The sequence below is a fragment of the Mastigoproctus giganteus genome, chromosome 7, assembly GCF_048544385.1.
Source record: "Mastigoproctus giganteus isolate SK-2022 chromosome 7, ASM4854438v1, whole genome shotgun sequence".
Classification (NCBI taxonomy): Eukaryota; Metazoa; Arthropoda; class Arachnida; order Uropygi; family Thelyphonidae; genus Mastigoproctus; species Mastigoproctus giganteus.
In genome coordinates, this window is record NC_143581.1 from 204,513,686 (window position 1) to 204,531,160 (window position 17,475).

The 17,475-nt window shown below is 39.2% G+C and overlaps 1 protein-coding gene across 2 annotated transcripts in view; it reads left to right on the plus strand.

Moving 5' to 3' along the window:
* LOC150083608 (NPC intracellular cholesterol transporter 1-like) overlaps positions 1-17,475 on the plus strand; it is a 339,105-nt gene that overhangs the window by 109,884 nt on the left and 211,746 nt on the right. For both annotated transcript variants that reach the window (XM_090378086.1, XM_090378087.1), the window contains exon 9: positions 10,559-10,619. In XM_090378086.1, the coding sequence (XP_090234212.1) occupies positions 10,559-10,619 (61 nt within the window). The remainder of the gene's footprint in view (positions 1-10,558; positions 10,620-17,475) is intronic.

Genomic DNA, 17,475 nt, shown 5'->3' on the forward strand with positions numbered 1-17,475 from the left:
ATTCCAAATTTCCAAGTCTCTGACAGAGAATATCAGAACGGACATATGCACAGGTACCACCTTTGAGGCGAAAAGAATCATACAGCGAATAATTTGGGCATCTGAGATGAGCAGTAGTTGAATCAACCGATAACTGAGATTCTGTTAGAAAAAGTACATGGGGTTTGGCAGACTGCAAGTGGAAATGGACATCGTTGAGATTAGAATTGAGACCACGTATATGTGTGAAATGAATTAGGAAGTGCTTGGGAGGTTTAGATCTTTTCGCAGATAAGCTTTCTCTATTAGTTTGACAATTCATGTTGTATTCAATAGTAAGAAAAAGTGGGTGGGATATGCTGTATGAAGTAATGAAATTTTTGGATATGGTGTACACGTGGTAAGATTATACCCAGATCCTTGACATAACGTGGCCTCGACAATGCTCTCCGCATACACACTACTCGGACTCCCTCCAGTCACTATCTGGCAGAGTAGAGGTAGCAAGATTATACACTAGCTGATCCGGAAGCCTCCTAGAGAGTTACCAATAGGTTCGGTCCAGTTTACTAACTAGCGGCCGGCCTGCGAACACCGTTTTAGAGCTGTATCCTCGAAATGTAAGGAATATTGGATCTCGCCACGACGTTCATCAAAACCTCAAAAGTCATCAATCATACTGCATGATGGAAGAGATAGGGAAGAGTTGACCGGAACTTAGCTCTAGAGACTAAACATGGGTTCCACCACTTCAAGCCTCCAATAAGCAAAGTGGTGGTATTTCACCGGTTGATGAGAGTCATCTACCACCTAGTACTGCCTGGTAACATAGAGGGGGGGCGGCGTTCCTCCATGTGGTGTGGGCGCCACACCTCGACCCCTGCTTACGGTGGTACACACCTGGGTGGTCACCCACCATGTACTTGTGCATGGAGGTTATACCCAGGATTACTAACAGTCCCACCATCGTGAAGGTGCAAGCAGAGGATTTGGCTGTCACAGACCGTCTGGACTTCGCCGAAATTGGGTCCACTTGACTGTGTGTGTGTGTGTGTGTGTGTGTGTGTGTGTGTGTGTGTGTGTGTGTGTGTGTGTGTGTGGTAAAATAACTATACTGACAAGCAGTTTATGTAAAAGTTAAAAAAAAGCCTGACTGACAGCAGTGAGAAGAGATGAGGGACAAATACTGAATGAAATAATCAACTTATTTCAGTCAACCCTTCAGTTTGAAGATTGAAATGAAGGTGATGCAAGGGTGTGGATGAAAAATGATAATTGATGCGACAGGGTTTCTGTTTTAAATAAAAACAAAATTGTGAATGAAAAAGAAACTAGAGCTCCCGATAATGATAGACGAAGACGACAATGAAGAAAATTACATCAACACAGTGCCTACGCATGTTAAGGCATTAAACGCCTCTAGATACTGTGATGGCTTGGTACGAGCAACAAACTGAATGCTGTCGAACTCAACTACCGTTTCTGAAGAAAGAGAGAGAGAGAGCAAAGAAACAAAATTCGAAAATAGCGCAGCAAAAATAAGGAATTATTTTCCTTAAAGCCTATACATATGTGTTATTGTGGCTGATAGTTCCATTTGTTTGGCTACCTATGAATAAAAATACATAAGTTCAACTTAGTGATTTTTTTTCTAAACTTACTAAACCTTTTTTTTAGTCTCCAGAACAGTATTTTTGATAAGTTCAAAAATCCGAACAAACCCTAAGTCCGAACTACTCCCAATCCCAATTAGTTTGAATTATTAATGCTATACTGTATTGTACATTGGTGTGAAGTAGACTCTAGGCATTTACATAATGAATATTATGAGTAGCTTACATTTTACATTTAAAAATATTTAAACTAAAAAGAAGCCGAAATAGAGCAATAAGTATGTGTATTCATTGACACGCAAATAATAAATGTTGTCAAAGTTCATATAATATATACATACAATGGCTGTTCATTAATTTGTCACATCCAGTCCTGCACTACTGCATTACTAGATTTCTAGCATCTCATTCCAGTGATGTTTAGAATTGTGTAGACTACATAGTTTAACTGTGGATGCTGCATAGATAACTGTTCCTTTCTATGGTTTCTGTCAGTCCAAAAACAAAACATTTTTTTGTTACTTTGAAATCAGCTCCTCTTGAAAGAATTCTACCTATAGGCACATTTTACTTTCTAGATGGGTAAGCCAGTGTAACAGAGCACTTTCAACATTATAGCTCTGTCCGTGGCATTTTAATTAGAAAAACTAGAATTGTATAACTTACTGGTATGTTTTTTTAATAGAATTGTGCATAATGCAGTTTGCAATATGTCCCAGCTTTCTGGAAGCCTCTTGCGGAGAGCATTAATGAGATAATGCATCATGTACCTCTCTCTTTTTTATTATTTTTTTTTATTTCATGATTTTCAGCCGCAGTTAAATTTTTTGTTGGTTTTATTTCAGCATTTAAAACTTTTTTGATTTATAAGTCTTCATAAAATGTATAAATTAAAAAGAAGTTTAAATTGATATTACCAAGCACACTTTTTTTAAATATTTTTTGTGACAACTTGCAACACTCCGTGAATAATAAAGGATTAGTCAAAAATTAACAGTGCATTCTTTTTTTGAAAAGATTACTGTCACTATTATCCAAAAATTAACCCAATTATTGTACATTACAGTACAATCCAGTTTAGAGAAATGGGAAACAACAGGCAGTAAAAAAACAGGGCATAATCATCATGTGATTACATTAGAATTAGTAGAGGCATACGATGCAAGAAAGCTAGCTTATGCAGCATCAGCCAAAAAAAAAAAAAAAAAAAAAAAGCTCCCATTTCACCCCTCCATTCATTCCAAATGCCTGTCCAGCTCAGCCTTAAATTTATTTAGGCTATTAGCTTCTACAACAAAAGATGGAAGCCTGTTCCACCAATCAACTACCTGCTGGCAAATTTGCACACACCTGTTCTACAACTATCTTTCCTCAATTTGAAACTGTGCCCCTCAGGTTCTCAGTCTGAGCAAGAGGAAGAATCCCATCAGCATTCAGCTTGCTCAACCCATTCAAGGCCTTATACACCTCAATCAGATTACCTCACAGGTGCCTACTCTCCAGGCACTGCAATTTTCAGAACTTAAGTCTTTCTTGGTAAGAGCACCCCTTTGTTCCCCTCACCAATCTTGCTGCCCTTCTTTGTACTTATTCTAGCAACTCTACATCCTTCCTAAAATGAGGCTTCCAGACCTGTACACAGTACTGTAGGTGTGGCCTGACCATTGCCTTGTAGTAGTAGTAGTGGCATGTGATTCAAGAAAGCAAGTGCATGAGCTTATGCAGCATCAGCCAAAAAAAAAAAAAAAAAAAAAAATCACACCATTCCCTCCAAATGCCTGTCCAGCTCCTCCTTAAATTTATTTAACCTATCAACTTCCACAATGACAGATGGAAGTTTGTTCCAGCAATTAACTACCCGCTGGCTAAAGGCAAATTTCCGCACATCTCTTCTATATCTGTCTTTTCTTAATTTGAATTTATGCCCCCTTAGATTCGTAATCTGAACAAGTGGAAGGGTCCCATCAGAATTCAGCGTGTTCAACCCATTCAAGGCCTTATAGGGACAATCACCTCCTTTTCCCTGCTAGCAAAATTCTTGTATATCATTGACAAAACCCCATGACCTTCCCTGGCAGCCTGTCTGCATTGCTCAGCAAACTTCATATTTGACTGCACAATTACCCCCAAGTCTTTTTCACTTTCCACTTCCCTGAGTGTAGTACCACAGAGTTGGTACGTTTCTTTTCGGTTATCGCTACCCATATGCAGTACTTTGCATTTGTCAATGTTACACTTCAGTTGCCACTTCTCAGCCGATTTTCCCAACTTATCTAGATCCAATTGGAGTAGAATACTGTCTTTACTGTCATTAACCCTGCCAACCTTTGTATCATCTGCAAACTTGGACATTAAACCTGATATACCTTCATCAATATCATTGATAAATATACAGAACGACAATGGCCCAACACCGAACCCTGGGGAACTCAACAAAATTTGTCCACAAAGAGCATTGTCCATTGATTACCACTCTCTGTCATCTCCCACTCAACCATCCCTTTATCCATTGTAGCAACTTACCCTTAATGCCATATGTCTCCAATTTGTACAGCAGTCTTCCATGTGCAACAGTATCAAAAGCTTTCCTGAAATCCAAGTATATGATATCAAAATTATTTTTGGCATTCCGTTCCTTTCTGACCACATCATAGCATCCCATCAAATTGGTCAGACAAGACCTCCCTTGTCTTGTCTGACCCATGATGTGTCTCAACAAACCCATGATGTGTCTTAACTATTACTGCAGTTTTGTCTAGATGATCCTGCAATGCTTCTTTAACTAGTGATTCCATTATTTTCCCCGGAACACAAGTTAAACTAACAGGTCTGTAGTTGCTTGTGTCACCTTTTGAACAGTCTTTGTGGTGATACATGTGATTCTTGCACAACTTCTATTAGAATAAGTAGCAACCTGGAGCGAAGGGTGCTGGGGGTGTCAGGGACTGATTGGTTTGGTTTGGATTTGATTTTATTGGCGCATTAGCTACTAAGGCTATAATGTGCCAAGACCAGGTCATATATAAAAAATTTTAAACTTTCAGTGACCTAAATAGTTATGTCACTATGTCAAAATGTATAACAAATGTATAAAAGGTATAAAAGAAAAGTGTAAATTTTATATAGAAGCAAAAATGTTTATTGATTTTAAAAAGCTAAAAACAGCAGACACATTGTCATTGTCGGATAAAATCTGACTGAGTGTATACGGCTCAGTCAGATGATTAAAAGCGGTAAAACGGATATTGCTAAAATCTGGACAATCAATTAAAATGTGTCTCATGGATGAAATTGTGCCACAGGACTCACACATAGGAGAGCCATCAGCCCTCAGTCAGGGACTGATGGCAGTCATCGAAAAACAGGTGAGTATATGGGATGTGTTAGGGTAATTAATAATAATAATAGGTACATGTATACTTGCATGTATACCAATGTTAGAAGTATAGTAAATAAATTTGATGAATTTGAAGTGTTGGTCAAGACATCAAAGGCGGATATTGTTGGGATAGCAGAGACGTGTTGACACACAGATATAAGGAATGCAGAACTGGAATTCGGGGAGTACAATGTCTATAGAAAGGATAGACAGGATAGGAAGGGAAGAGGTGTTATGCTGTTAATTAAGAAAAACATAAAATCAAAAGAAGTGCAACCAGTTGATATAGATGAACAGTTCACTGTTGAGACAGTTTGGTGTGACATAAGCACTGTGAAAGCAAAAATAAGAGGAGTGTTATAGGCCGAATGAGTACAATGAACAATTGTACAGAGAAATAGTGGGCCAGTAAATCAGAATGTCTTATAATGGGGGATGTTAACTTCCTAGATATTGACTGGAACTTGTGGGTTGGTCACTCACACACTAGTAAGACTTTTGTGGATTTATTGGATGATTATTTTCTGTATTAAGAATTTGCAGATAAAAGAACCACTAGGTGGCAGTGATCACAGTGTACTGATGTGGGATTTACTTAAAGATATAATTACTATCAGCGGTAAAGGAAAGGAAAGGGTTTTTGCTTCCGTAAAGGTGAGTACAGTGGTCTCAGACAGTTTTTAAATTCTGTACAGTGGGATCAACTCATGATGTTACCAACAGTAAAATCTAAGTGGGAAGCATTCAAGGAATTAATCGTGGATGCTACTAAAAGTTTCATACCTATTAAGAAATATTGTTCAAGGTTTAGGCCTAAATGGTTATGAAATGAACTAATGAGACTCGTGACAGTGAAGAAAAATGCATGGGATGCATATAAATTATCAAGCGACTCAGAAGCCTATGGCAGATATAAGCTAGTCTGTAATCAGGTCACAAAGGAGGTTAAGGCAGGCGAAGGCAGATTACGAGAAATCTTTGGCAAAAGATGCTAAGAAAAACAGCAAGGATTTCTTTACTTATATAAACTCTAAAAGGAAGGGGATGAATCTGATTGGTCCACTTGATATCGATGGTTCGACTGTTCATGATCCTGCTCAGATAGCAAACAAACTGAATGAGTATTTTGCATCTACATTCACACATGAGGAGTTATTAATGGTTGAAAATGGTAGAAGGTTATCAAATTGTAGCAGGGTGCTTAATGATTTTGTAATAACTGAGAGCAAAGTGGAGGAGAAATTGTTGAAGTTAAACATAAGAAAGGCACCTGGGGTGGATGGGATCTATCCAGTTATATTAAAGGAGGCGGCAAAGCAACTAAGCAAACCCTTAGCCATTATTATGAGAGCAACCTTGGACTCAGGGGAGGTTCCCATGGACTGCAGATGTGCAAATGTATCCCCAATTCACAAAGGGGGATCGAGGGTGACACGAGTAATTACAGACCAGTTAGTTTAACTTCTGTTCTGGGTAAAATAATGGAGTCACTGGTTAAAGATGCATTGCAGGATCATCTAGACAATGTTGCAGCAATAATTCAGACACAGCATGGGTTTGTTAAGGGAAAGTCTTGTCTGACAAATTTGATAGGATATTATGATGTGGTTACAAAGGAACTGGATGCAAAAAATAATTTTGATATCATATATTTGGATTTCAGGAAAGCTTTTGACACTTGCACATGGAAGACTTATACAAATTGGAGCAGAATGGTATTAAGGGTAAGTTGCTACAATGGATAAAAGGATGGGTGAGTGGGAGAAGACAATGTGGTAATTAATGGGTGCTGCTCTTCGTGGACTAATGTTAAATAATGGAGTCCCACAGGGTTTGGTGTTGAGTTCTCTGTTGTTTTGTATATTTATCAATGTTATTGATGAAGGTATATCAGGCTTAGTGTCAAAGTTTGCAGATGATACAAATGTTGGCAGGGTTGTTAATGACAGCAATGGCAGTGTGCTACTGAAACAGGATCTAGAAAATTTGGGCAGATGGGCTAAGAAGTGGCAACTGAAGTTTAACCTTGACAAATGCAAAGTATTGCATGTCAGTAGAAGTAACCCCAGAGAAAAGTACCAACTGTGTGGTACTACACTTAAGGTGGTAGAAAATGAAAAAGAACTGGGAGTAATTGTGCAGGCAGATATGAAGTTTTCTGAGCAATGCAGACAGGCTGCCAGGGCAGGTCATGGGGTTTTGTCAATGATGTATAGGAATTTTGCTAGCAGGGAAAAGGAGGTGATTGTCTCTCTGTATAAGGCAGTGGTCAGGCCACGCCTTGAGTTTTGCATACAGATCTGGAGGCCTCATTTTAGAAAGGATGTATATTTGCTTGACTGTGTACAGAGAAGGGCAACGAGATTGGTGAGGGGAATGAAGGGATCCTCTTACCAAGAGAGGCTTAAGTTCTGCAAATTGCAGTGGCTGGAGACTAGGCACCTGTGCGGTGATCTGATTGGGTGTATAAGGCCTTGAATGGGTTGAGCACGCTGAATTCTGATGGGATCCTTCCACTTGTTCAGATTGCGAACCTAAGGGGGCATAAATTCAAATTAAGAAAAGACAGAAGTAGAATAGATGTGCAGAAATTTGCCTTTAGCCAGCGGGTGGTTAATTGCTGGAACAAACTTCCATCTGTTGTTGTGGAAGTTGATAGGTTAAATAAATTTAAGGAGAAACTGGACACGCATTTGGAGGGAAATGGTGTGACTTTTTTTTTTTTTTTTGGCTGATGCTGCATAAGCTCATACACTTGCTTTCTTGCATCACATGCCATACTACTACTTATTTGCACTTCTCCAGTCCCTGAGGACCTCCCCTGAGTCCAAGGAAGCTCTCATAATTATGGCTAAGGAGTTTGCTTACTTCCTTTGCTGCCTCCTTTAATATAACTGGATAGATCCCATCCACCCCAGGTGCCTTCCTTATGTTTCACTTCAACAATATCTCCTTTACTTTGCTCTCAGTTATTACAAAATCACTTAGCTCCCTGTTAGTGTTTGATAAACATCTGGCACGCCCCTGATTGAATGACTTCTCATATGTGAATGTAGATGCAAAATACTCATTCAGTTTGTCAGCTACCTGAGCACGATCATCAATAGTCAACCTATCTGTGTTAAGTGGTCTAATCTGATTCATCTCTTTCCTTCTAGAGTTTACATAAGTAAAGAGCTCTTTGCATCCTTTGCCAAAGATTTCTCATAATCTGTCTTCTCCTGCCTAACCTCCTTTGTGTCTTGATTATAGACTAGTTTATACATTGGCTTCTGTGTCACCTGGTACTTTTTATGCATCCCATACATTCTTTTTCTCTGCCACGAGCCTCATTAATTCATCTGACATCCATTTAGGCCTAAACCTTGAACAATATTTCTTAGTTGGAATGAAAAGCCTAGTAGCCTCCAAAATTAAATCCCTGAATGCTTCCCATTAAAATTCAACGTTGGTAACATCATCAGTTGATCCCAGTGTACAGAATTTAAAAACTGTCTGAGACCACTGTAGTCACCTTTACGAAAGCAAAAGCCCTTACCTTTAGCCTTGATGGTAGTTACATCTTTAAGTAATTCCCACATCAGTACATTGTGATCACTGTCACCTCAGCGGTTCCTTTATCTGCAAATTCTTATTGCATGAGTAATCACTGCTGATAATCAGATCAAGAGTATTACTCCCTCTGGTTGCCTCTCGAACATGTTGCTGTAGAAAACAGTCATCCAATAAATCCACAAAAGTCTTGCTAGTGTGCGAGTGACCAATCCACAAGTTCCAGTCAATATCTGGAAAGCTAAAATCTCCCAATTATAAGACATTCTGATTTACTGGCCCACTCTATTTCACTGCACAATTGCTCATTATACTCATCAGACAGATTCATTAGGTCTATAACACACACCTACTCTCATTTTTCCCTTCCCAGTGCTTATTTCATTCCAAACAGACTCAACACTGCATTGTCCACCAACTTCAATTGGATACACTTCCTTAGATTTTATGTGTTTCTTAACTAACAGCATATCCTCTCCTCCCTTCCTGGCCTGTCTATCCTTCCTGTACACATTTACTCCCCAAATTCCAATTCTGCACTGCTGATATCTATGTATCATCGTCTCTAATATCCCTACAATATCTGTCTTTGATGTCTTGACTAGCACTTCAAGCTCATCAAATTTATTAACTATACTCCCAGCATTGGTTTACATGCAAGTATTCATGCAACTGTTCCTACTCTTAGTTACCCTAACACAGCCTATGTATTTACTTGTTCCACTATGACCCCAAGCAGTCCTGGAAATCTCCATTACCTTGCTTTCCAGACTGCTGCTCATTCTAATAGAAGCAGTGCAAGAATCACCTTTGCCTCTGCCTGCGGCCACTGTTAACCTTTTAGTCTGTGTATCCTCTCCAAGCTAGCAGTTTTCCGATCCACCTAACACTGCCTCGATAGCATCAGCAAATATTCTTACACCCTTTCTATTTAAGTGTATACCATTCCTGTAGAAAGCGTCTCTTCTGTCAACAAGCACAGACCAGGCTGAAAAAAATTCTACACCTTGAGCCTTGCACAATCTCTCCAGGGCTGAATTGATTGACAAGGCTCTCATCATATACTCATTCCTATTGTGTCTGGGCAGAATTGCAGACAATGTCACATTCCACCCTAACTCACGAATTTTTTTCAACATTGACCAGTACTTGTTGAGTAAATCTGCAGATATCTTACTCTTAATGTCATTGTTTCCAAAGTGCACAACAACATCACCTTTTGTGCCCTTAAAAGATGATATCTGCTCTACAACGTCATCAATTTTTGCCCCTGGCAGTCATACCCTGCTCCTGTTCCACCTATCCTTCTTACATAGTATATTCCCCATCTCCCTGACAACAGAGTTGTCAGGGAGATGGGGAATATACAATCGGCACATTCTGCTTTGGAGATTGCCTCTGTTTTGCTTGATGCACTGGAGTGAGCTCTGTCGTTCTCATAGATGCGTTATAAAATGTTGAGTCGATGGATGTATAAACACACACACAGACACACACATACAATGTGCCATTACATATATACTTGATTGGTGAGCATGTTTGTATTTTTTGACAAGTGTTGTCTCCTTGAACAGAATGTAGTTTCAATCAACTTGGAGGGGTGGGGGGGGCAGGAAAGGACCAGAATATGTGATGCTAATAACAGAAGAATGATTCAATTCATCAGTAATTCTTATAAGTGAAACCCACTATATTATGATTCAAAGGATGAAGGAAATCTATTTTAATGACTGAAAGATATTAAAAAGATATTTAATGACTGAAAGATATTAAAATGAAAGATATTAAACTTTCAAGTTAGTGGATGGAGTGATTTTATTTATTTCTGCATTTTGAAATTAGGCTTAAGACTTTGGAACAAGCTATAGATTTCCAAAATATTGATACCAAAGCTCAATGCAAACTTTCCATCCCTGTCATAAAGGAATATTTATAAGACAGAGTTGTATAATTTTGTAGATTTTGGATATATGGAATAATAATAATATTTATTATTCAAATAGCATAAGGTATTGAGGCTTTAATTTTCTTACAGGTTTATTAATTTTATGAAGAATTACTCCAATTCAAAAATGCACATTGCCTTTTCAGCTGAGGTGAGTTTCAAAAGAATTTTTTGCTTACAATTACTAATTTAATTTTTGTTTTGTTTGACGCTGTATAAGCTTGTTTCCTTGTATCATTTAGTAATTACTAATACTAACTGTTGGAGTTGAATTTCTAGTTTCTAGCTTTATAACAGTATTAGTAATTACTAATACATGTGTAACAGTATTAGTAATTTCTAATACTAACTGTTGGAGTTGAATTTCTAGTTTCTAGCTTTAAAACACTTTCAGTATTTAATAGCTAGAAAACTCAATGTGCTATGTGAGAAATTGAGCAGCCACAGCTACCCATAAGCATATTCCCAAGATTGTGGAATGGGGGGAGAGATTTGTGACATGAAATTATAATCATCTACGGCAAAGGAAATTATGCATCAAAATGATTGGCAAAAATATACATTAACAGGAAAATCTTGTGCAAAGTGAGCTTGTATTGGAAAAGTTAGCTGCTCAATAAAAATAACCTGTTTCACCAATGAATAAAATATATTCAAAAATTGCCCTGGGTTTCCATCACATATACTTAGTATAGCATTAGTAGAGGCATATGATGCAAGAAAGCAAGCTTATTCAGCATCAGCCAATAAAAAAAAAAAAAAAAAACCACTACTCCCATTTCACCCCTCAATTCGTTCGAAATACCTGTCCAGCTGAGCCTTAAATTTGTTTAGGCTATCAACTTCAACAACAAGCGATGGAAGTCTATTCCACAAACCAACTGCCCGCTGGCTAAAGGCGAATTTCCGCACATCTATCCGACATCCGTCCTTCCTCAATTTGAATTTATGCCCTCTCAGGCGATTATTCTGAGCAAGAGGAAGAATCCCATCGGCATTGAGCATGCTCAAGCCATTCAAAGCCTTGTACACCTCTATCAGATCACCTCGGCGATGCCTAGTCTCCAGGCTCTGTAATTTGCAAAACTTAAGCCTTTCTTCGTAAGAGCAACCCTTTGTTCCATTCACTAATCTTGTTGCCCTTCTCTGTACTCGTTCCAGCAGCTCTACATCCTTCTTGAAATGAGGCCTCCAGACCTGTATACAGTACTCAAGGTGTGGCCTGACCAATGCCTTATACAAGGGAATAATCACATCCCTGTCCCTGCTAGAAAAATTCCTGTATATCATTGACAAGACACCATGAGCTACTCTTGCAGCTCGTCTGCACTGCTCAGAGAACTTCATATCTGCCTGCACAATTACCCCCAGGTCCTTTTCATTCTCTACCACTGTCAGCGTAGTACCACAGAGTTGATACGTTGATCTGGGGTTACTGTTTCCCATATGTAGTACTTTACATTTGTCAATGTTAAACTTCATTTGCCACCTCTCAGCCCATCTGCTCAACCTTTCCAGATCCTGTTGCAGCAGCATAGTATCAGTAGTGTCCTTAACAACCCTGCCAACCTTTGTATCGTCTGCAAACTTGGACATTAAGCCTGATACACCATCATCAATATCATTTATAAATACAGAAAACAACAATGGACCCAACACTGAACCCTGAGGAACTCCACTAATAACATTAGTCCACGTTGAGCAGTGTCCATTGATTACCACTCTCTGTCTTCTGCCACTCAACCATCCCTTTATCCATAGCAGCAATTTGCCTCGAATGCCACACTTCTCCAATTTGTGCAGCAGTCTTCCATGCGCAACAGTATCAAAAGCCTTTCTAATATCCAAATATATAATATCAAAGTTATTCCCTGCATCCAGTTCTTTTGTGACTACATCATAGTATCCAATCAAATTGGTCAGACAAGACCTGCCCTTAACAAACCCATGCTGTGTCTGAGCTATAACTGAATTCTTGTCCAGATGATCCTGCAGTGCTTCTTTAACCAGTGCCTCCATTAATTTTCCTGGAACCGAAGTTAAACTAACAGGTCTATAATTACTTGTGTCAGCCTTTGATCCTCCTTTGTGAATTGGGGTTACATTTGCACATCTCCAGTCCATGGGTACCTCCCCTGAGTCCAAAGAAGCTCTCATAATTATGGCTAGGGGTTTGCTTACTTCCTTTGCTGCCTCCTTTAATATAACTGGATAGATCCCATCCACCCCGGGTGCCTTTTTTATGTTTATCCTCAACAATTTCTCCTCCACTTTCCTCTCAGTTATTAGAAAATCATCTAGCTCACTTATAGTCCACTGTAACTGTCTGTACTAAACTGTAACAGTAGGAGGCACAGGGATAGATTTTGTATATGAATCAGTTGAGAGGTACAATGTATATTTTGCTTATTTTTAGATTTAAGTTATTTTCCATTTTTGTTATAATTGGGCTGAAATTTTGTAATTTGATGTTAAAGTTGGACAAGTAATACAGTTTATATTTTATGAATTCTAAATTCAAATTTTGCCTAATTGATTGCTTTTCTCTCATAGGAAGTTGTCACCTTGTGTAACAATATTAAGTCTAAAAATATAATCAGCAGACTTCTGAAATGTAAATTAATTTTATGAGTTAAAAAAAAAATAATAGCAATAGTGTATGCCATATAGTGAAAGAAAGCCAAAGGCTTTTGCTGCCCTGACCAAAAAAAAAAAGAAAGTAGATAAGAAAATGCAAATTATGTGCTTCTATCCTCACATAGGTAACTGTCTAGTTGGCCTCAATTACCTGCGAAGGCAACTTGTTCCAGCAATCAATGACTCGCTGGGTAAAAGAAAACTTCCTAGTCTAAATCTCTTCCCCTGTAATTTGAATTTATGGTGCTTAGTATTGAAATTCTTTATAACAGTGAAAATTCTACCTTCATTCATTTTTACTAATCCCTCTTGGCACCTGATAGACCTCAATTAGGTAACCTCTGAGATGCCTAGTTGCCACGCTCTGTAGCCCACATAATTGCAGTCTTTCTTCATACAGTCATCTTTTGCCGATCTCACTATGTAAGTTGCCCATCTTTGGACCCTATCAAGGAGCTAATGTCTTTTTTTCAGATGAGGTCTCCATACTTAAGCAGTATTCCAGATGTGGTCTTACAATTGCCTTATGGAGTGGGACTATGATCTCTACAGGATAATGTTTGATAAATCATCGATAGGGCACTGGGCTTTCCTGGTTGCTTGTTTACACTGCTCCGAAAACTTCATATCTGCCAGTGTCATAATTCCCAGAATCCTTTCTTCTGCTGTTTTTAATTCAACCCTACTAATTGTATAATTTATTTTGGGGTTGCTATTCCCCAAGTGTCAGACCTTGCATTTTGCCCCATTAAGACGTAGCTGCCACTTTTCTGACCATTTTTGGTCTGTTCAAGTCATTCCTGAAAGACTTCTGCTTGGCACTGATCGATAGAACTCTGCCAATCTTTACAATGGCTGCAAATTTTTACACATGCCTTCTATCCCTTTGTCAATGTCGTTTATGAAAATCAGAAACAACATCAGTCCAAGAACCAATCTCCTGACATCACACCAATCCATTAATTAAAACCCTCTGCCTTCTGCCTTGTAGCCACTGAGCAGTCCGTCTTAGAATCATTCCAGTAATCCCAACAAGTTCCAGCTTATACTTAAACTCTTATGAGGGACTTAGCCAAATGCTTTGTTAAAATCCAAATAAACTATGTCAAAATTGTTTCCTACATCTAGTTCATTAGAAACTGTGTCAAAATAGCCTACTTTGTTAGTTAAACATTTAGCATTAGCATTAGTACCACATCCATCTAAGTGTAATAACTTTAGCATTAGTAGAGGCATATGATGCAAGAAAGCAAGCTTATGCAGCATCAGCCAAAAAAAAAAAAAAAATGCTCCCATTTCACCCCTCCATTCATTCCAAGTACCTGTCCAGCTCAGCCTTAAATTTATTTAGGCTATCAACTTCCACAACAAAGGATGGAAGTCTGTTCCACGAACCAATCACCCGCTGGCTAAAGGCAAACTTCCACACATCTATCCTACATCTGTCTTTCCTCAATCTGAATTTATGCCCTCTCAGGTGATTATTCTGACCAAGAGGAAGAATCCCATCGGCATAAGAAAGGCACCTGGGGTGGATGGGATCTATCCAGTTATATTAAAGGAGGCGGCAAAGCAACTAAGCAAACCCTTAGCCATAATTATGAGAGCATCCTTGGATTCAGGGCAGGTTCCCACGGACTGGAGATGTGCAAATGTATCCCCAATTCACAAAGGAGGTTCGAAGGGTGACACGAGTAATTACAGACCAGTTAGTTTAACTTCTGTTCCGGGTAAAATAATGGAGTCACTGGTTAAAGATGCATTGCAGGATCATCTAGACAAGACTGCAGCAATAATTCAGACACAGCATGGGTTTGTTAAGGGAAAGTCTTGTCTGACAAATTTGATTGGTTATTATGATGTGGTCACAAAGGAACTGGATGCAAAAAATAATTTTGATATCATATACTTGGATTTCAGGAAAGCTTTTGACACTGTTGCGCATGGAAGACTACTGTACAAATTGGAGCAGAATGGTATTAAGGGTAAGTTGCTACAATGGATAAAAGGATGGTTAAGTGGGAGAAGACAGAGGGTGGTAATCAATGGGTGCTGCTCTTCGTGGACTAATGTTATTAGTGGAGTCCCACAGGGTTCGGTGTTGGGTCCACTGTTGTTTTGTATATTTATCAATGATATTGATGAAGGTATATCAGGCTTAATGTCGAAGTTTGCAGATGACATGAAGGTTGGCAGGGTTGTTAATGACAGTAATGGCAGTGTGCTACTGCAACAGGATCTAGATAATTTGGGCAGATGGGCTAAGAAGTGGCAACTGAAGTTCAACCTTGACAAATGCAAAGTACTGCATATGGGTAGAAGTAACCCCAGAGAAACGTACAAACTGTGTGGTACTACACTTAAGGTGGTAGAAAATGAAAAAGACCTGGGAGTAATTGTGCAGTCAGATATGAAGTTTTCTGAGCAATGTAGACAGGCTGCTAGGGCAGGTCATGGGGTTTTGTCAATGATATATAGGAATTTTGCTAGCAGGGAAAAGGAGGTGATTGTCCCTCTGTATAAGGCAATGGTCAGGCCACGCCTTGAGTACTGCGTACAGGTCTGGAGGCCTCATTTTAGGAAGGATGTAGATTTGCTTGAGCGTGTACAGAGAAGAGCAACACGATTGGTGAGGGGAATGAAGGGATCCTCTTACCAAGAGAGGCTTAAGTTCTACAAATTGCAGTGGCTGGAGACTAGGCACCTGCGCGGTGATCTGATTGAGGTCTATAAGGCCTTGAATGGGTTGAGCACGCTGAATTCTGATGGGATCCTCCCACTTGTTCAGAATACGAACCTACGGGGACATAAGTTCAAATTAAGAAAGGATAGATGTAGAATAGATGTGCGGAAATTTGCCTTTAGCCAGCGGGTGGTTAATTGCTGGAACAAACTTCCATCTGTCGTTGTGGAAGTTGATAGGTTAAATAAATTTAAGGAGGAACTGGACAGGCATTTGGAGGGTATGGTGTGATTTTTTTTTTTTTTTTTTTTTGGCTGATGCTGCATAAGCTCCTACACTTGCTTTCTTGCATCAAGTGCCACTACTACTACTACTACTACTATTGAGCATGCTCAAACCATTCAAGGCTTTATACACCTCTATCAGATCACCTCACCGGTGCCTAGTCTCCAGACACTGTAATTTGCAAAAATTAAGCCTTTCTTCGTAAGAGCAACCCTTTGTTCCATTCACTAATCTTGTTGCCCTTCACTGTACTCGTTCCAGCAGCTCTACATCCTTCTTAAAATGAGGCCTCCAGACCTGTATACAGTACTCAAGGTGTGGCCTGACCATTGCCTTATACAAGGGAGTAATCACCTCCTTATCCCTGCTAGAAAAATTCCTGTATATATCATTGACAAGACACCATCAGCTACTCTTGCAGCCCGTCTGCACTGCTCAGAGAACTTCATATCTGCCTGCACAATTACCCCCAAGTCCTTTTCATTCTCTACCACTGTCAGTGTACTACCACAGAGTTGATACGTTGCTCTGGGGTTGCTGTTTCCCATACATACTTTACATTTGTCAATGTTAAACTTCATTTGCCACCTCTCAGCCCATCTGCTCAACCTTTCCGGATCCTGTTGCAGCAGCATAGCATCAGTAGTGTCCTTAACAACCCTGCCAACCTTTGTATCATCTGCAAACTTGGACATTAAGCTTGATATACCATCATCAATATCATTTATAAATACAGAAAACAATAATGGATCCAACACTGAACCCTGAGGGACTCCACTAATAACATTAGTCCATGATGAGCAGTGTCCATTGATTACCACTCTGTCTTCTCCCCCTCAACCATCCCTTTATCCATAGCAGCAATTTGCCTCCAGTGCCACACTGCTCCAATTTGTGCAGCAGTCTTCCATGTGCAACAGTATCAAAAGCCTTTCTAAGATCCAAATATATAATATCAAAGTTATTCTCTGCATCCAGTTCTTTTGTGACTGCATCATAGTATCCAATCAAATTCAGGTCAGGTCAGGCAAGACTTTCCCTTAACATAACCATGCTGTGTCCGAGCTATAACTGAAATCTTGTCTAGATGATCCTGCAGTGCTTCTTTAATCAGTGCCTCCATTAATTTTCCTGGAACAGAAGTTAAACTCACAGGTCTATAATTACTTGTAGTAGTAGTAGTAGTAGTGGCATGTGATGCAAGAAAGCAAGTTTATGAGCTTATGCAGCATCAGCCAAAAAAAAAAAATTCCCACCATTCCCTCCAAATGCCTGTCCAGTTCCTCCTTAAATTTATTCAACCTATAAACTTCCACAACGACAGATGGAAGTTTGTTCCAGCAATTAACCACCCGCTGGCTAAAGGCAAATTTCCGCACATCTATTCTACATCTGTCCTTTC